The sequence below is a fragment of the Aspergillus puulaauensis genome, chromosome 3, assembly GCF_016861865.1.
Source record: "Aspergillus puulaauensis MK2 DNA, chromosome 3, nearly complete sequence".
Lineage (NCBI taxonomy): Eukaryota > Fungi > Ascomycota > Eurotiomycetes > Eurotiales > Aspergillaceae > Aspergillus > Aspergillus puulaauensis.
The window spans coordinates 3,263,666-3,288,442 of NC_054859.1; the positions used below are offsets into that span (position 1 = coordinate 3,263,666).

Consider the following 24,777-nt stretch of genomic DNA (forward strand, 5'->3'; position numbering starts at 1 on the left):
ATTTCCCAGTCTCAGCGATAGGCTACTAAGAGCCGTGAAGGCGCCAGCTCCACTCCCTTATTTCCCCATCGACGAGGCGCGTTGATTCTCGATCAATTATGGCTTGCAAGTGTTGGCGCAAATAGAAACACTTGCATCCCTAACAACCCCACCAGGTCGTTCCCGCTGGTTATGAGGTACTTAATATGCAACTAACTAATAGTCTATCTAGATCTATAATATAGATAGTAAGAGGACCAATAGCCCTAGAAAATATATGGTTTGATATAATCTAGTATTAGGTTCATATAACTTAAGGGCCAGTACCCAGCAGGGTCAATTTGAACTAGCCCTGTAAACAAGCTAATATCAACTGGCATGTTAATTAGGTATAGATCTAATAATCATTACCCGTCGAACCGTATAGATGCTCTCCTTGTTCAAGAACATCAATCGTGTCACCCACTGTAATATATAGCTCTTGCCCGTGCCTCTCAGCCTGCAACAAGCTCCTATCTTCAGGCACGCAATGCATACCTATGTAACCAAGCGCCATTTTGTTACCTGTTTCAACCGTACGGTGTTTCACTAACGTTGTACTGGGTTGCGGTTTACCTCTTTTTTTATGTGGAAGCGGTATATCTGTCTCAAATTTCCCCGTTTCAGGATTGACATTAGGTATAGTACACCGAGAGGGGCGGCAGACAACAGATAGTACAGGCGCCATATCAGCTCGTGACCCCATATTTACTCCCGTGGGCAAGATACGTTAACGCTTCCAAGTCTCTTCGGCATATGCAGGAAGGCCTGCAATCCACATGTTTGTACAGAATCGAAGAGCGTTAAGGGGCTGATTCTCAAATGGGAGAAGCGCTGATGCCGCGTGTACTGAAGACAAGCTATTTATATTGATTGGCTGCTGATCTGTGTAGCCGTGCATAGCTGGGGAACCGATGTGTTCAAGTGGCGCGAGATTCTTGTCCGTTCGCGTAAGACTCTCTGGCGTACACTTCAAGAGCGTGAGGCATTGGCCCTCTGGTATGCCCAGAAATCTCTTCAGCTTGGGCAAAGCTGCAGAAACAGAAGGTATAGTCCCCATGTCGAGGCCTTTTGTATCACGGTAGTGGATTCGGAACACTTTTAGGCTTAAGTCAGAGTGGCCTATCTGCGCGGGCGTGGGCTGGAGGGGGGCGATGAGGAGATCTGCGGCGTCGTAAAGAAACACCCTGTGTTGAAAAGTGCCTCAAACCGATTGACCCAGCTAGGATTGTCAGGGTCTGGGAACGTCACGACCACACATCCACCGGCCTGAACTAAGGGGTCATTCGGATTGCTCTTCCTTTGCGGAAGCCATAGCTCCGTCTTGATCCGAGACATGCCTGGCTTGGTGCGCTGGCTGATGAATTGCCATTTCGAGGTCTCGGAACTCTGTGCCTAACTGTGGATGAAGACGGCGGTTATCCATAAGCTGTGTCACCTATTGTGATTGCTAGGCGAGCCTTGAGAGAAGTGGCATTCTACTAAAATCGTGAGGTTATTGTCAATAGCTGCGAATCCCCCGCACCAAGACATTGTTTCCCTTGATATTTGAACAAATTCCAGCTTGCTTTTACACGATTCCACCGAGTGAGTGTATAGCCAGTTGGTATTGCAATAGACGAACAGGTCGCGTGGTAATATTAATAAGAGTATCTCAGGATACTAAGATACTAGATTAGAAAACTTATGACATGCTCGGGTAACTTGCGTTTCACGTATACCACAACAACGGATGTTTTCTAGCTTAATAGAAGGATAAAAAACAAAAACATACAACAGCTGGGATTCGCATGTGGTCACCCACCATACTACTAACCAGCCGGCGTGTGGCTTAAGTACGGCTGAGCGGACGGGAAGCCCTGTTTTCCACACCCTGTGGTCGTATGTACCAGAACTAATCAAAAAGGAGTTGATATGAGACGTAGCGGTGTGATGAATGTGCACGTCCGCACCCACGCCGGACTGTCCTTCTTGTTCCGCGGATTCCCTCTATTCACCATCTGCACACTCTACTTCCAGTGCTGGCTTCAGTCCTCCTTCCAGGCAGCGCAGACACCCCATTGGCAGCCCACCTCGGCTCCATCATCTCCACCTCCCTACTATCCTATCTCCAAGTCCTCTGGATCCAGACCGTCATCACCAAGCCATCCTCCACATTTTCCTACCACCAGCTCCCCAACATCGCATGCTGGATCCGCGCTGCTCCCATCGCCGTGCTAGAAGCCGCCATAGATGAGTGGGCAACCTAATATTCAACGGATCTGGCCGTCGCCATCTCAAATGCGACCGTCAAGTTGCTAGATCCAAACGCCCTCCTTGATCCAGTTGCTGCGCAAGACATAGAACGCGGCTATGCACCGCACATCCTGGGTCTCATCCCCTGCTTCGTAACGTGCATGGCTACGCTGCCTGTGCGGATATCTCTTATCCGGATTGCGGCCTCCATGCTGCCCGAGGATGAACAGCCAATTGTGCCTCTTGACCCGGCATTAAAAGAGAACCCTCCGTCTGGTGCTGTAGATGCTTGGAAGAGCTTACCAGGTCGAACATGGGCGCGGGTCTGGCGAGTCCAAGCCAGGGCGTATGTTGCTTCCGCCCTTATCTTCATCGCGGGTAAAATGGTCTACAGTGACTTTCATCAGATCGCTCATCTTTCTATGATAGGGTTCAGCAATATGTGAGACTGCTTTAGAGATTTAGAGGTTTCCATGGATCTCCCTGTTTTCAAGGGGTGTGTTTAAAGCTGATGTGGGCATTATACTATATACAAGCAATTACCCGTTAAGCTTGGAGCTTTCCATTTATTCCACAGATACTCGAGTGGAACCGAACTATCTGCAGCTGGTTGATATAGCTTTAAGAGCTACTTAGATTTCTCAACCTCATCCTCTCTTCGCTGATTATCACCCTTGTCAGGATATGGTACAGGACCAATCCTCGATCGATAATGCCTGTTATCGTTCCAGCTAATGTGGATATTGCAACCCAAGAGGTTATAGAGCTTTCTAGATAATTGGACCGCCCTGTTTCCACACCCTGTGGCCGTATGTACTGTGTCCAATATAAATACCAGTCATACGGAAGCAACATGCCTCTGAGCCGGGGAAGTGCACATGCGGGAGGTGGTAGGGCGAGTGCATACAGCAGGAGTATAAGGTGGCCTAGGGCTTCACAGCGTCAATGCCTCTTCCAACGGCAAATGAACAAACGCCGACTGACCTCGGCTTTTTATATTCGATAGCCGCCAGTTACCGAATGTCTTCAGGGGATCAGCCTACGCCAATCGGAACATCCTTCCTGATTAATCTTCCGTCGAGTTTCAGATATGGGGTGTAGGTGTGGCATGGAGCCTGGAGAAACAACCATCCTCCGTGCGCCCCGTGTCGAAATCTGAGGGGCTTTTCCCTTTGCATGGCCATTTGTGGATTTATTGTTTAGATCTCCCTTGGTATGCCCTTTCTGGGCTAGCTTTGAGCTTGTTCCCAGGACAAAATGGTTTCATCCGGTTGCCTTGCTGGAGCTATGCGGAGGATGCTGCCGGGTATTCTGCGTTTGATCCTCATAAACGTCGCGGTTCAAAAGTTATATAAAGGCTCTTGTTTTTCTGGATGATAAAGCCACAACGGAACCATCGTGCGAGCAATAACACAAAGCAAAATGCGTGGGAAAATGCGTACAATGAGTCCTCTTCGTCGCCTACTACTAGCCCTCGCGATTCCCAAGGCAGTTCTGTCGGCAGGCTCGATCGAGGTCGATACCAGCTCCATCCTACAAGAGATCCATGGCTTCGGCTTTTCTCAAGCCTTCGGGCGCGCCAGCGAGTTCGAGGCTGCTAGCGCTGATCTGCAGAAACAGGCCCTGGACCTCCTCTTCAGCACCGAGACAGGGGCTGGGTTCAGCATAATCCGGAACAACATCCCATCTAGTGTTGACAGCACCATTGAGCCAGGGAGCCCTGGTTCGCCGCCAGATACACCCAATTACACATGGAGCGGCGATGACGCCGGGCAGGTTTGGTTTACCAAGCAAGCTGTGTTGTACGGCGTGTCGACTATCTATGCGAATGCTTGGAGCGCGCCGGGGTTTATGAAAACCAATGGTGACGAGGCAGCGCCTGGGTATGTCGGTCTAGCAGGTTCCTAATATCGTGAGGTTTGTTCCTGGCGCTAACTATCTCAAGCTACCTTTGTGGAACAACCGGGCATGATTGTACCTCTGGAGATTCGAGTAAGTATCGTCCCACCATCGCGAGCTGGTATGCTGACCACCACCCAGGACCAGCTATTCCCAAATGCAGATCAGCTCAGACGCAGCGGAAGCCATCTCATTGATTCCAACTCTATACCAAACCGTCCAAGACGCGGACCTAGCCCTGAACATCACATGCTGCGATGCCATCGGCTGGGACGGCCAGGAAACCTACACGACTGCCCTCAACGCCGCCGGTATGGACGAGTATCTCAACGTAATCACATCCCACATGTACACCAGCGATGCCACCTCTGCTATCGACACAGGCCTGCCAACCTGGATCACCGAAGCAGGCGTGGAAACCGGCGACGCGCCCTTCACCACCACATGGCACGACTCCGGCGCACCAAACGAGGGCATGCTCTGGGCTAGCAAGCTCGCCACGGGCTTCATCGACGCGAATCTCTCGGCTTACCTCTTCTGGGAGGGCTTTGAGATTGAGGAGACTCAGTCGGCGAGCCACCTCGTTGATGTGGGCTCTAGTGGTGGCGCTGAGGGCTCGGGGATCTTCTATGCCTTTTCCATGTGGTCGCGCTTTATCCGGCCTGGGGCTCATCGGGTAGAGACCAACGGGTCGGTGGACGATGTTGCAACGGCGGCATTTGTTAATGCTGATGGCTCGGTTGTTGTTGTGCTGACGAATGGTGGTGATGTGGCGCAGACTGTGCAGATTGGGGTGTCAGTTCAGTTTACGGCGGCGGACGCTTGGGTTACAGATAACGACCACCAAATAGCAGAGACGAATGCTACGGTCAGCAGTGGCAGTGTTGGGGTCGATGTTCCAGCGCGGGGCGTCGTTACTGTGAAGCTTACGTAGGGGGTAGGCCTTTTGTCTGTTCTCGTGTATATGAATCCCTTCCTCTAACACAATCGCTTCAATTCATGTCGCGTGTACATGCATCCTCCAGTGTATCATACATACAGCCCATAGATTGCGCCTCGCTAACAATGGTATCAGGGCAGTATAGCCTCATCCATCCGAAAGCGCAATATCGGCAGGCATTGCCCGAAGAAGATCCCGAGCATATTGAGCCGCCGCCGCGGCTGCGTACTCGATCCATATCTCGTTCTTGTGCGAATCAGCGTAATCCGAGATGCCGCGAATGACAAGACATGGAAACTTTGTGTTCATCAAGCCCGCGGCTTCCATCTCACAGCACAGAACACCGTGTTTCTGGATGAGGATCTCCCTTATCTTCGGGCTCTTGACCACTGAATTTCCGGAGGCTATTGTCCCGTAAAAGACGTGAGGAGATGTGGTCGTCCGGGTCATTGGTCGTAGCACGACCTGTTGAGTGTCACAGGAGATGCAAGTATCGGCATCCCCGGTGTGAGCATAGGATGATTCAAATAGCCGATCGAGTTCGGCCCCAGGGTATTCGATATCAGGGAGTGCAGCGATCGAGGAACCGTGGCGAGGCATAAAGTTAAGCACCTGCAATAACTTCTCTGGGGGAGCTTTGAGTGATCCCGTTGTGATAAAGCCGTCACTGGTAAACTTGCCCATATCGTACTGCACAACACCTCCATACTGAAGATGTGGAATGCTGACAACCACATCTCCAAGCCGGATTTCATGCTTCGCGCTTGGTAGTCCTCCTCCAATGCCGACCATCAACCCTATGGCGATCTTAGGGAACCGATTCATCATGCGCGTCGCTACCACAGCTGCGATGTTATTCCCATATTGGCCCATGGGAAGGCAGGTTAGCACGACATTCAGCCGGCCGATCTGCCCTAGGATATAGAGGTTGCAGTCCATTCCGTGTCCGAAGCCCTTGGTGTGCACCCGGTCCAGCATTTTCTGCGCCGCATCCAGCTCTATTTGCAGTGCACAAATCCAGCCAACTTTGTATTCCGCCGGGTCCAGTTCAATACCTCCCGCATTTTGCATCCCTGCGATGCGACTGGGGATGCTGGCTTCAACTCGAGACTCCCAGAGGCTGTCCGCTGATGAGCCCTGGGATGACGATCCGAACGTCAGGAAACAGTCATTGCCAGATCGGCCGCCGATGTCAGAGGCTCTCTCTGAGCTATTTATATCGCCGCTCGAGTTTGAGGAGTCCCGACGAATCCGTTTCCGGGGATTTGGTACAGGAGTCCAGTCGCTCGCCGGTCGCTTCCCTTCAGCCTTGGAGGAACCACTCCCATGCGTGCCTGAGCTAGGGCTGTATCCAACACTAATCGCACTGTCGTTGGCAGGGCTCTTGAATCCGCTCAAGGTCGATTCGCTCAAGGTCGAGGAAAACGATATATTCGGAGTCGAGAGGAGACCGTTTACAGGGGAGCCGTCGAAGATAATAGCGCCGTAGGGTTCTAATCTAATTGGGCTGACAATTCCATGTTTGGGAATCTCAGGGCCAACTAGCAGTGCTTGAGTGTGACTGCAGCGTTCCTTCGAATAGTCTTCAATGCATGGGCAATTCTCGAATAGTTTGTCAGGCATATGCCAATAGACGTCGTCTATAACACGCCACGGCGAGCCCGAGCTGTTGCCCTTTTTCCTCATGATTGTCTGAATGTCTTCAGCCCTCGCAGCGAGGTAATCCTTTCCTGATGGGACAGTGGTCCATGAGGAGCAGACAGGAACCATCTCCTTTGGTTTCAGAAGATCACCGAACCCTCTGCCGAATAGAGTAATGGCATTTATTGCTCCTGCGAGTCTGTGCCATCTCGGGAGACCGTCAAACGCGCTCATTGTACGAGCGTTGAAGTGATCCTCGTCTGCAGCGAGGTCCATAAAATCAAATCCTTCCAGCAGCCTTCGGGCCTGGCGACCAGGGGCTATTCCGGCGCTCCTTTGGAGATTGACCCGGGTTTGATATGCGTATGCTTGTTCCAATAAATGGTATATAGCATCAACCCTATCCTGAAATGTCTCCGGCATGTTGCGATGCAGCCGCTGGCTCAAATTCCTTTCACTTTTCAGAACGGATATGGCAGAAGCAGGCCCGCCCTCGGGACTAGGATGTTGTTCAAGCAACTCGGGACTGAAAACAAACTCCTGCATCGGGTCCTCAGAGGAACTGAGCATTAGGGATGCCCGGACCAGGTGTAGCAGAGCGCTTGCCCCATCGACAAGCCAGGCTCGTCTGGTGGACACGTCGTAGAAGACCGCATATTTCTTGGTGATTGACAAGATTCTGTGGAGGTACTCACCGAACTCATAACGAGGAGGCCTGTCTTTCTTTCCTATCGCCAGAGTTTCATGATTTGGGATTACGGTACCGCGGGAAATAACGACATCTTGAAGGTCGCATCCGGTGTCGGCCCTATTCAGCCCAGACCATTCGATGCCATACTCCGCCCCTGGCGATGCTGCACGTTCCGCAGTGGTCAGTATATATTAGGGGAGAAAAGCTACAATTTTGAATTACCGCATACCTGTAAGGACTTCTGCTTCGGGGCACCAACCTACAATGTGTCGAAAGCCAACGAGGTTGGTGTCAATGCCTGCAGGGTATAATCCGGGAATGGCGTCGATTCGAAAGTCGGTATAGTCCATATAGCATCCATGGTCATTGGATATCAGATGCCATATCACAGCATCATCTACGACCTTCGTTGGCATGAGGATCGTACAATGACCCTTGATACAGACCTTTCCACCAAAGCTTGCAATGCGGCGCGATGGCACGAGCCGGCCTAAGATATTGAGTGGGATATCTAAGCCAGATTTCACCAGGTGCCGTCGTCGAATAGGGAAGCCATACACTACAACGGGGTTGCTGAATAGACTATGCCAGCACCGCCCGTTGCGTGGTGGCTGTCCAGTCTGTCCATGCCGGAAGGTGAATTTGAGCTCATATATCAGGGTTTTCATGAAGGTATGGTTATGCATCTCTGGTCGACAGTATACAATTCTATCGTCGGGTGCTGACTGCAACGCCGCGCCTAACCAGGCCAATTGCTGTCCTATCTCGACGATGGCGTGGTGAAGTCCCTGGGCATGAACCACTACTTTGGAACAATCGAATAATCCTATAAGAACAGTACCATCTCGGAGTGAACCTATTAGTAGCATCAGTCAAGCGCGCCTTTGCTCGCGGAAGAATCACACGAACCTGAGCTAGAACACTGTGCTCTACCTTCTAACAACTTGTGAAAGAGACTGATTACACAGTCTGAGCTCTCTGGCCATGTTTGACGCATGTACTGGACACATGTCAGTGCCTGTGCATTATCCAGGGATCCAGTCAAAGTGATGACATGGTCGAAAATATTGGCCGAGTTACCCGCATATTCCTGCACACGCAGGAATAACCGCGGATCCCAATCGAGTACGAAATCGACATCGTGCAGAGTTAGTGGGAGGGTGCAATCAGCTTTACTTGATGGAGACTCAAAACGAAACGCCCGAGCGATATCTTGTATCATGTTTTCACCTAGGGTGTCCAAGGTAAGGACCTTCCGAGCACAGCCAACCAACCACCTATACGCAGGGAACTGTTCTAGAAGCTCTGAATAATGTAAACTTCGCTGCCCGCCCGCCGCTGAGCTGCTAATATCGACCGATGTTGTTAAGTAAAGAGACCGTCCTCCATTAGTAAGGCCGTCGGCAATTCCGTTGGTGTAGTAATCGCATACGGCGTTAGCGATATCGCTGGAAAATATGTTGTCAATACTCGATCTGGCAGGCCTTGGTCCTGAATGCATACCCTGAATTGTTACAAACCATCACCCCAAACCTTTGGGAAAGCTCGGATCCGTTGAAGCTCAGTTTTTCCGCGAAAGACCAAAGAGCATCAGGTAGGTCCGACAACAGCCTGGCCGCCCTTTTCACATCATAGCCAGGGGGGTGGGATTTCCTGAAAATGTCCAGCGAAAATGTGGACACAAAATCCGAGCGGTCGAGATAGCTGTTGAGGAGTTCATCACAGGCCAGGTCGCCATCCGTTTTCGCCATCCGTTCATTTGTTGCATTTCTTGACATCTCGCGGGGTACAGCTGAAGGTAGAGGGATATTTGACGCATCTACAGGCTCTGCCTGTTCTTTGGGGGGGTCCATCTCTTCCATCTCGCAATGCTTGCACAAGCAGCTGTAAAACTCGTCCCAATTTCGCACAGCTTTATGGCAGAGAGAACAGGATGTGGGAGCTTCATATGGTACCTCCAATTCTCTCCGTGCGGGCAATGCTTGGTCTGGATGTACAGATTTGAAATGCCGGCGCAATTTCTCTCTACTCGTGCCTGTCCAATCCCCATATGGACAGCTCATCTTAAATTGTGGATAATGTTGCTCTGATATGTGTCGCTTGAGGGTGCTAAGAGCTCCATAAGTCTTTCTGACTGTCTCCGAACATAGCCAACAGGTAGACCTGGACGTATTGGGCCGCTGTTGCAACTCAGGCACAAGCGTTGGAATAGTCCTTTGATTATCGGGGCAAAATAATGGGCCAGCAAGACAAGGGTTAATATTGTGCTCCATAAGCCCTACTCCACTGTCATAACTGTCGTAACTATTGTAGCTGTTGTACCTGTCGTAACTGTTGAAGCTTGCTGCAGTAATGTTGCTTTGCATCTGCTGGATAACTGATTCAGTGGTCGGGACCGAAAGGGAATAACTCCAGAAGTCCACCCCCAAGGACTCCAATTCTGACATTTGGTCCTCCATCTGTAGATTTAGATGTGTCAAACTGGCGCAACAGTGTACGTGAGATGGATAATCATGAGAAAGGATAATGGACAAAAGGAAGGCTCGGAGGAGGCAGTTGCTGAGGTGTCGGTGAGGCTGAGAAGGAGGCGGAGCTGATATATGTCCTCTACCTTGTCTATAACTATCAGCAAATGAGCCAATCCCTGTGGTTCGATTATGTCAGCACCATACGCCCCCCTTGATATATAAACTGGAGATCTCATCTGTGAGGTGTGATTGTAGGCCATGTACAGCTTGGCAGCATCAAATGAGTGGTGTCAACCAACCCAGATGATGTTGGTGGCTCGCTGGTTATGACTCGAAAGGCGCTTTATCAGACGAGAACGACTGGCATTATTTAGGAAGCTTCGGGCGACGCGAAGCTTTTTAGGAGAGGGGGTCTCCCTTAATAGGATCTAAAAAGGCTTGCCTGGGCTCCTACACAGGCTCTAGGGCCTAATTAGTAGGTAATTAGTACATAGCCAGTAGGGATCAGTATACTCGGCTATATTAATAGTATAGTCTAGTCCTAGTTTTAGAGGACTCATAAGATATATAAAGCTATTCTTCTAAGAGAAGCTCCTGTAATTCCAGGGACGAGTAAACTAATAATGATATCCTAATCTAGATAATAAATTTATAGATATGTACCTGGTTCTATATCTACTCTTAAAACCTGAGTAAACTTAGTAATAAGTTATAATCTAGGGTACCTTCCACATATTAATTCTTACTACTATCAGCCCCTAGAAACAATAATTTATCCACTGTTCAGGACAGTGCCAAAGGTCGGTGTATAAGTCAAGGTTATTGGTATGAAATAAAGTCCGCAGGATGGTGCTAAAGCGGTTCAAACAGTGAGAAGCCGGCATTGACTAAAGGGAAAGTGCTGGACACAGTTCACTTTCATTCCCATCACAGACAGCATGCTAGGCCAACAAACAAGATCGTTTTCATACGCGACATATTTCCCAGTACTTCTGCACAGGACCATGAAAGGTTGGCAATTGCCGGGCGCTGTCTATTGTCGCTCTTAAAATAAGATACATGGTGATCGATATGTTTGCACTTTTTAAAGACCCGTGGATTAAATTCAAGGCTCTATAGTGGGGATTTGATTCAAAGGTCAGCTAGGCCTAGTTTTGGACCCCTGCCTTGCTGGCCAAGGCACGCTCCCGAAATGACAAGGCGCAGATAGTTGGAGCTAAGGCTGCTAAGCTCTAGAATACCGGTTTTCCATGCTCAGCAGTGCGTGGGGGGGGCCTATCGGGGGTTGGCCGAGATTCCCGTTTACAAGAGCGTTTGTCTACTCTGGCAAGTATCTGCCGTGCGACTGAGGTTGCTCAAGGTACTGGGGTGGAGAATAAGTACGTTACGGTAGCATTCTACATGACTAGGCATTAGCCTAGATAGTATAAGAAGTGCGTGGATGGGGCCTGGAACGACACTAGTAATTATATGCAGGGGCTAGATGGGATTTGTTTGACAGCCCTGCATTGAGAGCAGAGAGCCTGCTCTGACGGACATCTCCGCTGTCGCAGCACCTCCAGTTTCGGCCCCTGCACATCACACAGATCCTTAGTGTCGTGTTCTTAGTAGGTTAGGTGGGTGGGACTGTAGAGATCATTACACGTCATGTTCCGGTAAATCCCCGAGCCTGCTAACTGTGAGATGCTGGGTGAGAATGCCTGGACAGGACATTGTTTAGAGGTCCCATTGTCTTCATCCTACGAAGAATCACGACATTCTGATTTTCTCAAGCACGGATTGGTTCTAGATCGGGATACTTGAGTCAATTCTTAACGCAAGTACCGCGCATTTGTTGTACTAGGGATCAGTCTAGAGTCTAAGCAGTGGGGCCAGAACGGCAGAGCAAGAGACGGAGCAGTGCCTGAACCAGTGAACAACAGTGCCAGGAATACATCTTGGTGGGGCCACTGAACCTGAAACGATGAATTCACGTTTGATCTACCTCGTGCCTACTATTTTCGACGCGGGCTATTCAAGGTTACAGATCTATATCCATCTCGAGCTGACAGGCAGCTTCCTGTGCCCCTTGGGGCTCCCATTTTGAAGGCCATCGGAGGTACCTCCTTGTACGTCATGGAATGGGTCGCCGGAGATTTGCTATCCTCTGAGGCATATAAATCAACTATGGATCTATCTTCGTAGCTCAAATTCATCAACACATCAAGTCATTGCTCAGAAGTTGTTCAATCGCGACGAAAGCCTCATCTACCATGAAGCCCATTCATATTCTCCTCCCCATTACTGCAGCTGTTGCTCAGGAGCTGTGTGAGCAGTATGGCGTTGTATCGAGCGACGGGTATATTGTCAACAACAACATGTGGGGACAAGACTCCGGTACGGGCAGCCAGTGTACAACAGTTGAGAGCATCTCAAGCTCTGGTGTCCAATGGCACACCACCTGGACCTGGTCTGGTGAGGGGAGCGTCAAGAGCTACCCAAACTCCGGTTTGACCTTTGACCCCGTGCTGGTCAGCGGCATTGGAAGCATCCCATCTACCGCAGAGTGGAGCTATGATAATACAGACATCGACGCTGATGTGGCGTACGATCTCTTCACCGCCGCGGATCAGAGCCACGAGACTAGCAGTGGTGACTATGAGCTTATGATCTGGTGAGTGATTATAAGCCTGTTTCTCTTTACCGGAAACTCCTCTTGACCTGCGTGAACATTGCTGATCTGCCTGCCTTCATCAGGCTCGGCCGGTATGGCGCAGCCACGCCAATTGGTAGCCAGTTGGACAGCGCAGACGTAGGTGGCACTACCTGGGAAATCTGGAACGGCATGAACGAGGACATGGAAGTGTATAGCTTTGTTGCCTCGGAGCCCGTTACGTCCTTTGACGCAGATATCAAAGAGTTCTGGGACTATCTGACCGACAACCACTCTTACCCCGCGGACAGCCAATATCTTCTTAGTAAGTTCCTGTACCAGCTTGCGGATAGTGATGGAGTAAAGTGTTCTAACAGATTCTAGCTGTGCAATTTGGCACTGAACCATTCACTGGTGGCGAGAGTACCTTGACTGTTTCTCAGTTCACGGCGAGCGTGGCATAGGCGTCAAGCCCATGGGACCCGGTTTATTCCATCTGGGCGAGATGAAAATATTCTTCATTCATTTTTATTATCCTTCGTGTTGCTCATAATTTGGACTTTAGAGTTACAGATCCAGATCATGAGTCTTTAGATTTAGGATAGTTTATCCATCTTCACCAATACAAATTTGCCTCCCCGAGAGGCCTCCTGGCCGGCACATACGTCCACTTCAAGAACGTTGTTTATATACTTTGCCACCGTGCTATTATCCACGGAGTATTGACTGTTACAACGCCTTCAAAAGATTGAAAGGCGCTTCGAGAGTAATATTAGACTCACCGGGGCGATACCACATGGTAAAGGACTTAACTATGTAGAGCGTATTATCTCGGATAGATAGATCCTCGTGGCGCACATCCTTTTACATTTCAAACTAACTACATATGTGCGTTGGTCAGTTTGGATTGCTGCGGCATTTGATGCCCTGCATGTTAACAGACAGTCGCTCCCGGTCGGTGTATTTCCAGGTGCGTCTTACTGCAGGTTCACCTGGGATGGATAGTGAGTAGGGCAGGAAGTCCTGACATTGGCTATGACAGTGTTATCCCGCTGTAAGATCATTATACGATCACCTATTACCGACGTCTACTGTCTACCTAGAATATTCATGTAATCATTCAACATTAAATTAGATTAGATACCTATCATAACTGCGTCCAAGAGCACCGCTCAACCAGGTCACGCCGGGAGCATAGCTCAAGTATATCTAGGAATTTCATAACTATGGCTCATCCAACGTCCGAACCAGCGACTCTATAATAATATCCCCGTTATCAGGGTGATCCTTCTGCAGGACGTCCCGAACATGGATATTGCGCTTGAAACTATCGGCGAGGCCAGCCAACCCACTCCCACCACCATCCTTGGCCTTACTCTCCGCTCCATCAATCAGCGCCTTCGCGCTAGAATTGTTCTTCGCTCCACTGAGAATACTACCCAAGTCCATATTCTGGATAGTGTTCTTCAGGAAATCCGCAATCCCGATATTCGCAGTCAGGGTAAGCGTGCGCAGCACCTCGGTGTAATACGGCACATAATTGCCCTCGAACGTAATCGACCTGGTCACGGCATTGAGACTCAGATTCCCGGCTTTGAGGGAGGGCCCTTGTGTGGATAGGACGTCGCCGAGGTTGTCCAGGACGGTGCTGATCGAGAGCACGCCGTTGAGGGGGAAGGTGTTGCTTCCGGGCACGAGTCGGACGTTGTTTATCGTTGCGTTTCCAATCAGGAGATCCCCACTCTTGACGTCGAGGACGAGCGTGCCGACGTCGAGCGTGATGACGGTGGGATTGGGCAGGGTTACGTTGCCGATGAGGTTTGTGCCGTCTGGCCGGGCCTTGACGAGGGCGCCGTTGGTTATGCTGAAGCCCTTGAACTGGTTGAGGCCTATTAACAGTGTAAGTACACGTTCAGGCAGTGGGATATTTGGAATATTGGTTCGACATACCGGGACTCGTGATGTCCTTGTCGATAGTGACAGGACATTTCAAAACACCTAGATATCCATTCGTCGCCCCCGTCACGGAGAGAGTCGCATCCTCCATGAAGACGACCTCGTGCACGAACGCCTTGAAGGCTGCCATGTTGAGGATCGGCGTAGGCGTGTCTTTGATTCCTAGTGTGTAATTGCCCTTGATTACCTGCCCGGGGATATCGGCCTCGGCGTATGCGGCGTCCGATCCGAGCGCGCGGTCAAACAGGCCTAAGGTAACGGGCTCGATTCGAACGGGGAGGACGACTTTCAGGTTGATCTTGGCTTGGATTGTCAGGATGACTGAGGTGTCCTCTGGCTGGGCGACCATGGCATCTACCAAGACGAGGTCTGACTGGTTGATGACGAGTTGTGCGACTGCTGGGATGACAACCAGGAAGCTGGCCGTGTTAGACTGGATGAAGTGTCAAATATGGCAATGGTATACTCACAAGACAGGCAGGAAGATAATAAGGAAGACAAGCGCCCCAAGGTAATAGTACCAAAAGCGCCTCAGATGGCGCTTCACCTTCTGCGCGCGCGTCAATGGGACCTCCTCCTCCTCCGAGACATCCTGCTCCGTCTTGCCATTCTCGTCGGCATCCTTCAACGGGGGTGTCTCGTTATGGGAGTGCGGACCTGACCTTTCCTCATGTTCGGACATGGTGAGATGTTGTCTGTCCAGCTCCAGGTCTCGAAGAAAGTAGGAACGAGCAATTGACGAGTGACCCCCAGTAAATAACGTGTTCGCGAACCCCAGAATGCGCGCGCAGGCTACTTAAAGAAATGCCGCGGGGGGTTCCCCGGGTTGCAGATCGCATGGTTCATTTAGACCGAGGAGATTCGGGACATTGGATGTTCAAGCTTGTCTGGGTCAATTCGCAGTAGTTGAACTCAATGCCCGGGGGAAAGGGGAAAGAAAGGGTCCATTCGATCAGCTGTTGGCCGTATTGGGTACCAACCAACGTAGCTTTGCACGCTATGAATCAGTGCGGAAAAGTCAGATGCATGAGCCGCGAGGATGGGACCCCAGAAGCAACAAGTGCATCATATCCTGTATCAGTCGACGCCCATTCGTCCAAAGGCTGAGGACTATTGTGATTGACTTGAAGTACGACTCGACACAGTGCAATCTCGCGTCACAGTGGATTCAATGATGGCTTTGGATTGGAGCGCAACTATGCAACAGCCAGGCTATTGGGATAGTCCTGCGAATCATAACTGTTCTGACTCAGGATTTGTTGGCAGGGGCCCAGACGTTGATGTTACAGGAAAGGAGGCGTGATCGACGAAGGACTGCCGCATTGATGACGATGGTAATAGCAGAGCCAATACTGGTGTACCCCAGATGTCGTCCAAGACCAGCAAGTTAGCAACAACAGTCATGGCCCAAGTGGGAATGGCAGGCTGTTAAGGTTTATCACAGGGACACCAAGCAGCGCCCCCTCTTTGGGCCCCAGCGGCCGAGGAAAAAGCCGGGGGAAAGATGATCGACAGCCGTCCAGTGGAGATGCAAGAGGGGAAGGCTTGAAGAGAACTGGAGACTGGTAAGTTGTGGTGTGGGGGTCTACCCCGGATTGCTGCCTATACTTGAGCCCGGTATTATGCCCCTTTCCAGCACATCGCCACCATCCACGGCATTCAGTCGGGTTTGCTTACATCGTATAAAATAGCCGGCATATGGCTCACTGATAAGCATTTGTCTAACGTCGACTTGCAAACTCTCGACTGTGACACTCAATACTACGCACCCAAGACGGCATGCCCTAGTCTTTCCCTCTGCCGAACACCGCGGCTAAAGTGGTTAACTCCTCATGCTCCAATACTGACGAAGTCCAGCTGTTGGGGACGATCATCACCCACCCTGCCTTCCCCGCTCCTCTGTGAAGGGGCGATGCGTGCTGGTCTGCAGATCTCTGGGCGTGGGGCGGAATCGCCTCCGTGACCGCTATCTGGGGCCACTTCCCCGCGGTCACGTCTTTACAGCGCTTCATGAATCATGATGAGTGTGACAATTACGTCGACTGGAATGCCCGGCTCTATCATTGGCCTCTTTTTGTCCTACTCTGGCGTTTCTTATCTGCATCGAAAGTGCTAGGTATCCAAACAGCCAATCAACACCGGTGTATTTCAGCTGTTTATTAGGACTGCCGGCATCATTGGCGCAGTCGCAATCAGTCCTCAATCTCGGACATGACTTTAACTGTTGCTTGTTTCGCACGGTCGCTCTCTTGCTTACTGTCATGTTCATTCCATTTCTTTAAGCTGGGTGTTTGTCAAGCGCGTACTCGCGACACGTCAAGCTACCCACTGCATAACCGAACTAGCCTATATGCTACTAGCCAACCATACAACCGCTAGTGGCAGTTAGCGGTCCTTCTATTTGCATTATACGCCAGCGAAGTTAAGGAGTATTATAAGAAATCCCAACTATATTTTTATTACTCTGCTGAGCCCTGTGTCTGTTGATTATATCATATATATTGTTGGCATATAAATGATATAATGCAAATAGAAACTACGCTAAATAACCAGTGGTGGGGATTTTCGTCAAATGGTATTTCGATATATATTAAGGGTAACAATTCACCGGTTAGACACTGGTAACTAAAGCATCGCATTCACTCAAATCTAGTTACAGTGGTTTACAAAATCAGCGTCTGAAAGCAGTGCCAAGATCGTCTAGCTAACGAGGAATATTGATTCGGAAATATGTGTATTGTATGTGTATAGCATACTGATCATGCATTTCCTTCAAAGGGGTACATCGACAGCTAAGGTCAGTCGCATCACGGCTTTACCGACCCAAATCCTCTATATTTTGCCTAAGGGTCTGGCTAATTGCGAGAGCTCATCACTCCATTTCTGGAGCTACGAATATAGACGTCCAAATGTCGACGCAAAAGCCGCTGCGAGTCCTGTCATTGCCTCAAGGAGTTCATATTGGGAGCAGTCATGGTCTTCTTCGGGCCAATTACTCCCAACAGCCGTCGATATACTCAAATGCAATCATTTATTAGAGGGCACATACGACCGTCAACCTGAACTAAAGCTATTGGCAAAGCAGAAGTGGGAAACTCGCGTCTTCCTTGTTTTCGATATTTCAAGCTCTTCTTATGACCCAAGTCAAGGACATTTACCCGAGCAAAACAAGCTCCCCGTTGCAATTTTCCCGCTAGGAGACAAGGTGCAAGCGTACACGGCAAACCCATCTGCGCAAAACAAGGTGAATAGGGATGTTGCCCGGGCTCACAATGATAATGGTATAAACAGCCTCCCACCATTTGCCACGGATTATACCTGTGGGTCACCGTTTTATCCCAGCCCACGCGATCCGTCATTATTTGTATGAATTTGCACATGGGACAGATTCCGGTTACTCTTAGCCCTATGGTACCCTGTGATGCCTGTAGCAGAAGATAGCTTATCTAGGTATAATATTGGTTTTATGAGATAGTTACACAGCGCTTTGTGTTTGAAGCTGCTTTTGCAAATCATTTTATAGTACCTGGCCGGTCTTATTTACTCTCCCACACAACAAAGAAGTAAAAGGGGATGGATAGGACTTGATTACTGCATACAGCATGGTCAGGGGATGAATGCCCCAGGCACCCAGGCTTCGACCGATGCCCTAAAGAGTTTGGTCTCCGCACGCAAAGCGGATCAGACACGCAAGCACTAGCAGTACAGTGTCATATCCCTGTAACCCCGAGGCAATGGAGCTCGGCCTATATTACTGCGTAAGAACTGGTGACTATGACTGCTGGATGTCACTGGCTGGTTTCAACCTGGAGAGATCCAGCTGTAAGAAACTTATGCAGGAACGGGCGACTATGACTATATATCTGGCCATATTTACGCCGTTCGCCATGAGAGAAAGACATACACTCCTCTGGTCTTTTTACCCTTATCCATTCCACTATGAAAGGCTTCAACCGATTCCTAGGAGCCCTGGGCGGCTTGGCCATCCCAGCCAGCGCCAGCCAGTTCCCAACCCAAAACACGCACACCTCCCTGGGGAATGTGAGCCTCCCAGTCCCATCTCTTGTGACATTCGGCACCGGAGTCGTCGGCGGCCTATTCCATCCCATTGCCAACGGGGACCCAGCCAAAGCCAAAATCGGAGTTCTAGTCATGCACGCTGAGCAAGACTACACAACCTTCTACCCGTGCACCGAACTCCCAGTCCGAGGATACACGACCCTCTGCCTCAACAACGCACAAAGCAAGACCGGCGAGATGAGCGACCTCGACTTCGAGACAATGATGAGCAACGTCGGAACAGGAGTGGACTACCTCCGAAGCAACCCAGACATCGAGCAGGTCATCGTCTGGGGCCATTCAGGCGGCGGCGCCATGATGGCCGCGTACCAGGACGTCGCCGAGAACGGCGCCTCAGCCTGTAATGGGACCGAAAAGATCTACCCCTGTTCGAGTGCAATGGACGGCCTCCCGCCCGCCGACGGAGTCCTCCTTATCGATGCGAACTACGGCCTGTCGACCATGACGCTCCTCTCTATCAACCCTGCCATAACGAACGAATCCACCGGTGCAGATAGTGATATCAACCCCGCCCTCAACATCTACAGCAAGGCCAACGGCTGGACCGAAAACGGAGCAAACTACACATCCTCATTCATGAAACAGTTCTGGACCGGTGTCGCCGCACGCTGGAATCGCATCCAGACGCACGCAATACAGCGCAATACCCTGATAACCGCCGGGAAGGGAGACTACACTGACGACGAGGGCCTGGTGATTCCCGATGCGAATTATATCGGGTTTAACAACAAGGCTATTACCCAGGATACACACCTTCTGTCGCATACCGTCCATAAGTGGCCTCTGCTCCATAAGAACGGGCGCAATACCACGCAGGTCGTTCCCAGTGTACGCGTTGCGTCGGCTGGTATCCCCAGCGCGGTAGATTCATTCTACACCGGTGCGTTGAAGACAACAATTACGCGATTCCTGTCTACATTCGCCATCCGGATTGACGCGTCCACCTTTGGTGTCACGGCGGACAATATCACAGGCGTGGACTGGTCCTCGTCCCAGACGGCGCCGATTGCGAGTGTGCAGGGCATTACGAAGCCGTTGCTGGCGATGGGGAATACGGGACACTATGAGTATTTGAATGCGGAGAAAATCTATCTCGCTGCCAAGTCGAGCGATAAGTCGATTGGGTTTGTGGAGGGGGCGCAGCATACGATTGAGACTTGTACGGAGTGTGAGAGGGTTCCGGGGGAGTTTGGGGATACGGTCAAGACGGCGTTTGATTTTATGGATTTGTGGTTGGGGGAGGAGGGGAGGTTTATCGGGGTATAAGGAGATAACTGTACTGGCTAGGTAGTTTTGGGGGGTACGTAAAGAAGGTCCTAAATTGTTCGTTATAGATTCTGATGAAATCAGACCTCTGGTAGTGATGGTTGGTCACAGATGGTGATTCTTGTCAAAGAGCTCTAGTAAGCAGGTAGAATATCATGACCTCTTCGCTCTTTCTACAATAGTAGGCATTCTGTCAAGCTAACCTTGAATACTTCTATTGCCCTGGCTTAGGTAGTGAGGAGGCATCTCCATCGCACTGCCGTAGGCGATTGATGCATAATGTGCCTATTTGAAAAGGCTTAGGGCTTTTGTGCTACTAATATCAGAAGCCAATGCTAGAGTAATAAACGAGTGTATTAAGACGTCTTAAAAAAGTTGTGCACAACAAAGAAATAAACGAAAGCCAATGTACATTGTAAAGAAACTGCTGTTCATCTATCAATCCACCCAGTATTGTTATACCAACACTTCCCTTCTCTTCCTGGCTGATACTAACAGATCAGCTCAAATGAGCTAGCCACAGTACTAAGCAAGCTCAGAGTCCAGACATTTCCAGAAATCCATCTCTGAGTGGATTCAAACCACGGTAGGAGCGGGAGGGAGCTGGCCGTCGGTGGGTTTAGGGGGAGGAGGGATGTCACCACGCTTTCCGTTGTCATGGCCATCATCCTTGGGAGGAGGGGCCTGGCCGTCGGTGGGCTTGGGGGGAGGAGGGATGTCACCACGCTTGCCGTTGTCGTCGCCATCTTCCTTGGGAGGGGGAGCCTGGCCATCGGTAGGCTTAGGGGGAGGAGGGACATCGCCACGCTTTCCGTTGTCATGGCCATCATCCTTAGGAGGAGGGGCCTGGCCGTCGGTGGGCTTGGGGGGAGGAGGGATGTCACCACGCTTGCCGTTGTCGTGGCCATCATCCTTGGGAGGAGGAAGCTCGCCATCAGTAGGCTTAGGAGGGGGCGGGACATCGCCACGCTTTCCGTTGTCGTGGGGAGGGGGAACCTCTCCGTCGGTGGGCTTGGGAGGAGGAGGAAGCTGGTCACGCTTGCCATCTCCCTTGGGTGGGTGGTGATCGTCTGTAGGCTTCGGGGGAGGTGGGATATCGCCACGCTTTCCGTTGTCGTGGCCATCGTCCTTAGGAGGAGGGAGCTCGCCGTCGGTAGGCTTAGGAGGGGGCGGGATGTCACCACGCTTGCCGTTTCCATCTCCCTTATGAGGCGGGAATTCACCGTCGGTAGGCTTGGGGGGAGGGGGCACATCTCCACGCTTGCCGTTGCCGTTTCCACCATCGTGGTGAGGAGGGGGGTTGTTGTCGGTGGGCTTGGGCGGAGGAGGGTGCTCGTCACGCTTGCCGTTGCCAGCAACAGCGACGTTAGGGCCATTGTGAGGAGGCGGGTTGGAGAGGTCAGTTGGGCCTTGAAGTAATGTTAGCATTGGATGCTGGTTGTTATTGAAGATGATATACGTACGAGGCGCCGGAGGAGCACCAGCAACCAGGCCAGCGGCCATCAAGGCGGACATAACAGCTGCGATCTTCATGTTGATGGTTGATAGACGAGAGTTGGATAGGTAAAAGAGAGTATGGTTACAAGGTCTTGTTGTGTTGAGATGTTTTGATGAGATTGATATGACCTGAATACCGGTACAGTTTGCCCTCTTTATATCTTGCGATGCTCATGGAGTGTCAAGGTCCTTACGCGCCCCTTGTCACGTCATTCGAAGCATTCATGGTGCCTGGAGTGATTGATCGCAATAGTCCATGTTGTCGTCACCGAGATGTCCCTATGAGGCAACCAGCAGGTATATCCGCAGGGCGAATCTGGCTGTACATCACGGCTAATTCCGAGATATTGCGACGATTACAGCTCATCTAATCTTACATCAGTCTACTCCGTAATTCGTCCTTGATGACTCTGGCCCGTTGTATAATAGCTCAGACATCCCTTCCACCGCATAACCGTCCGCTATAGTGGAATAATGCCTGTCAGCCCAAACATACTCGATGCTGTTCTCATACATTAAGCTAATCTGATAACGGCTCGAAACTAACATTGCAGCCTGTCAGCCTTGTCCGCGTCATCGGCCGTTGTCTCCACCGTGTTCAACTGTTCATTGCGCGGAGGATCGACTGGCGCCGCGTAGACCGTACAAGCCACTCCGCGAGAGACATCTAAAATTAGAGATTGGCATTTATTTGAGTGCTTAGCAGTGTTTAGCCTCGGAGATAGACTAAATGGTTTAAGATTAAAGCTTGACTGCAGCAGTGTTAACGCCGAGGCCCTAACTGACTTTATTTTGGGCAGTGTCAGACCCACTAAAGTCCGAGGTCCCAGTTAAGCTGTAAAATTATCTTCTACCGACGTATTCATATTCGAAATGAAATGTAACTATTCAATTCAGGTGCTTATTATATGGTATGTACTGCTGGTGGAATCTTCAGAAAGAAGACTCAATAATTCGATCACTAGTGATTCCTAAGGAGATGAAGCATTCTAGAACGCATTCGAAGTTTAATTGGGCAGACTATTTCCGATTAATCCGAGGACGGTCGTCATCTTCAGCTGCCCCCGACGTTCCCCCGAGCAGCCAGGCTAGATCAAATAGACTCGGAAATGCAGAACCTTAGTATTTAGTCTAGGCCTCTCGCCTTCTTGGGGAAATGATGTTCACGACGCGAATGCCAGCCAACTCGGTGCCGATCGTTGTCAACACCGAGATCGAAACGGAAGAGCTGCTGAAGCTTTGTCGAATGGGATACCTCAGCCATGGCGTGAATCCAGGATTCAGCTACGAGATCCAAATGGAGCGGCAGGTGAAGGGGATTGCGCGATCTCTGCCGTGGATGTTTCTCGACAGCGCGGTTGGGAAATCAGACCATTCACCGTATGAGGAGATCCACACGAGCATACGGATGTGTGCTCGAGCACACTTGCAGCATGCAGTATAACGGTCGATTATTACGTGGCAAGCTTCTGACAATGACTGCAGACGATCTATCATTTTGTTGGCGCCAACGCCTTCAACAGTTAGGCAATGACAGGTCGGACTACACTGCTTGGGTATGGATTTGGTCAAACATACATGAATAACATTGCTATACCTACCATCATTGCATGGCTATGTATACCACGACGGCGTCGGATACTCCTTCAGCAGCGCATACCTCCCCAATTCGCGATTCTTATACGCCACCGGATCATGCAATGTATGCGTCCTGATATCCCTCCAGAACCGATCCAATCCCACCTTCAACGCCGTCGCCCTCGCCCCCGTAACCTCAAACACCCCCGACGTAACGCGCAGCCCAACATCCGTCGTGACGACCTTGACACTGGCCACCCATTCGGCCACCTCTCCTCGTTCGTCGGCGGTTAGGGCAGGTCGGTTACCGCTGTACTTCTGGTACAGTGCGGAGAGTTGCTCTCCCGCACGGTCGGCCAGGGACTCTGTAGCGCGCAGGTGTGCGAAGAAGTTGCCGTAACGCTCCAGAATGTAGAATTCGTCGGTTGCGGCGTCCTTGTTGTCCCCTCCGAATGGCCAGGGGCGGGTGTTGGCTGTTGAGTACTTGGATGCGAATTCCAGAGACCCGATGGCGATTCCGAGGTAGAAGTTGCTGAAGACGAGTTGGATACTAGACTGGTCAGTATTTGCTTTCCTCAATAGAATGGTTTGAGACATACGTGGGGAGAAGTAACGCGGCGAACGAGGTTAACAGGATATCCTCTCGCGGCTTCTTGCTCGAAGCATCCCAGCCCAGTGCATCTATCCAGGGAACTCGGACGTTCTCGATCTTCACGCCGCCGGATTCGGTCAGACGCAGGCCAATATTGTGCCAGTTATGCGCGAACTGGATTCCTGCCTGCCGGGTCTCGACTAGAGCGAATATGTGGCCTTCTGTGCCGTCAAGCACACCCTCGAGTACTGTGAGGTCAGAGACAACGCCTCCAGTGTTAAAGTGCTTCGCCCCGTTGAAGACGATATGGTCGCCGTCGGATGTAATCTTCAGATCACTATCGCGAGGATTCACAGCACCGCCGACGAAGTAGTTGTTGGAGATGATGAGCTCGTGCGTCCGCTCGATCTGCTCTGGTGTCCCGACGACGTTTGCCGTTGTGGACCACAGCAGGTGGTAGCCTAGGAGCATCCCAATGGACCTGTAAGCTATTAGCCTTGACTCCTGAATGGTAAGAGGAGATAGAGGCACCTACCCATCTGCCTTTGCAACCTCCCGGATAGCCTGGTATCCAACACTCCACGGCTGTTCTCCACCACCATACTTCTTCGGTCCGAGCAGCTTCAGCAGGCCAGAATGTTTAAGTAGTGCAACTTCTGCACGCGGGGATTTGTTCTCCTGGTCTCTTTGCGCTGCATCCTGCGCAAGGACGTCAGCTACCTCGCGCGCCCTGGCTAGCCATGCCTCCGCGGTATCAGGAAGGGAAGACCATTTCGCCTGGTATGAATCATACACTGCGGGGTCTGTGGCTGGGACGTTTGTTGCCATGGTGGAATAAGTATATTATTCGAGATATTATTGTTGAGTTGTAGTCCCTTCGCGGGGTGAGGGCAGTATATCTACTCCCGCCGGGCAGATGGTTCCTATCTCGATGGCATGATGTTCAGGGAATATGACACCATGAGTGATTTGCATTCGATGTTCTTTCTTTCGTATACTTTCTGGAACTCGGCCGATAACTTCGTAGATATGCGCGAGATCGAGGGTCGTTGTCGCCATTACGAGGCTGATCACCCCAGAATCGAATTTATCACACAAGCCGCAAAGGGTTTTACTGCAGTACAATTTATTGCAAGTAATGTATGCTTTTTGTATAGATAGAGGTATTCTTAACTATAATTTGTATGCAAATTTGAAATACAATTGAAAATAGTGTATCGTGAGAGAACACGTACCCGATATATATTGCTACTACGGCCACTATGAAGCATGAAGCGGCGACCA

The 24,777-nt window shown here is 50.7% G+C and overlaps 9 protein-coding genes across 9 annotated transcripts; 4 read left to right on the forward strand and 5 right to left on the reverse strand.

Annotated features, from left to right (window-relative positions):
* Nucleotides 1–748: 748 nt before the first annotated feature.
* APUU_31308A (uncharacterized protein) lies at nt 749–1,356 on the reverse strand (the record flags this gene model as incomplete). The annotated part of the gene is made up of 2 exons (XM_041702498.1): nt 749–1,205; nt 1,229–1,356. 2 exons carry the CDS (start codon nt 1,354–1,356, stop codon nt 749–751), a joined length of 585 nt encoding a protein of 194 aa, XP_041555277.1.
* A 2,319-nt stretch (nt 1,357–3,675) lies between these two features.
* On the forward strand, nt 3,676–5,086 carry APUU_31309S (uncharacterized protein; the record flags this gene model as incomplete). Its single annotated transcript, XM_041702499.1, has 2 exons — nt 3,676–4,136; nt 4,294–5,086. 2 exons carry the CDS (start codon nt 3,676–3,678, stop codon nt 5,084–5,086), a joined length of 1,254 nt encoding a protein of 417 aa, XP_041555278.1.
* Nucleotides 5,087–5,239: 153 nt separating this feature from the next.
* Nucleotides 5,240–9,286, reverse strand: APUU_31310A (5'-methylthioadenosine/S-adenosylhomocysteine nucleosidase; the record flags this gene model as incomplete). Its single annotated transcript, XM_041702500.1, has 4 exons — nt 5,240–7,587; nt 7,654–8,280; nt 8,334–8,872; nt 8,928–9,286. The coding sequence occupies 4 exons, from the start codon at nt 9,284–9,286 to the stop codon at nt 5,240–5,242; spliced, it is 3,873 nt and encodes a 1,290-aa protein (XP_041555279.1).
* A 2,858-nt stretch (nt 9,287–12,144) lies between these two features.
* Nucleotides 12,145–12,988, forward strand: ENDOGLUCANASE1_1 (glycoside hydrolase family 12 protein; the record flags this gene model as incomplete). Its single annotated transcript, XM_041702501.1, has 3 exons — nt 12,145–12,545; nt 12,629–12,849; nt 12,909–12,988. 3 exons carry the CDS (start codon nt 12,145–12,147, stop codon nt 12,986–12,988), a joined length of 702 nt encoding a protein of 233 aa, XP_041555280.1.
* Nucleotides 12,989–13,748: 760 nt separating this feature from the next.
* Nucleotides 13,749–15,162, reverse strand: APUU_31312A (DUF3712 domain-containing protein; the record flags this gene model as incomplete). The annotated part of the gene is made up of 3 exons (XM_041702502.1): nt 13,749–14,413; nt 14,475–14,899; nt 14,951–15,162. 3 exons carry the CDS (start codon nt 15,160–15,162, stop codon nt 13,749–13,751), a joined length of 1,302 nt encoding a protein of 433 aa, XP_041555281.1.
* Nucleotides 15,163–17,241: 2,079 nt separating this feature from the next.
* APUU_31313S (uncharacterized protein) lies at nt 17,242–17,850 on the forward strand (the record flags this gene model as incomplete). The annotated part of the gene is made up of 1 exon (XM_041702503.1): nt 17,242–17,850. The coding sequence occupies one exon, from the start codon at nt 17,242–17,244 to the stop codon at nt 17,848–17,850; it is 609 nt and encodes a 202-aa protein (XP_041555282.1).
* Nucleotides 17,851–18,419: 569 nt separating this feature from the next.
* On the forward strand, nt 18,420–19,826 carry APUU_31314S (alpha/beta hydrolase family protein; the record flags this gene model as incomplete). The annotated part of the gene is made up of 1 exon (XM_041702504.1): nt 18,420–19,826. One exon carries the CDS (start codon nt 18,420–18,422, stop codon nt 19,824–19,826), a length of 1,407 nt encoding a protein of 468 aa, XP_041555283.1.
* A 576-nt stretch (nt 19,827–20,402) lies between these two features.
* APUU_31315A (uncharacterized protein) lies at nt 20,403–21,359 on the reverse strand (the record flags this gene model as incomplete). The annotated part of the gene is made up of 2 exons (XM_041702505.1): nt 20,403–21,235; nt 21,290–21,359. The coding sequence occupies 2 exons, from the start codon at nt 21,357–21,359 to the stop codon at nt 20,403–20,405; spliced, it is 903 nt and encodes a 300-aa protein (XP_041555284.1).
* A 1,578-nt stretch (nt 21,360–22,937) lies between these two features.
* Nucleotides 22,938–24,321, reverse strand: APUU_31316A (thermophilic desulfurizing enzyme family protein; the record flags this gene model as incomplete). Its single annotated transcript, XM_041702506.1, has 3 exons — nt 22,938–23,451; nt 23,501–23,974; nt 24,029–24,321. 3 exons carry the CDS (start codon nt 24,319–24,321, stop codon nt 22,938–22,940), a joined length of 1,281 nt encoding a protein of 426 aa, XP_041555285.1.
* Nucleotides 24,322–24,777: the final 456 nt, after the last annotated feature.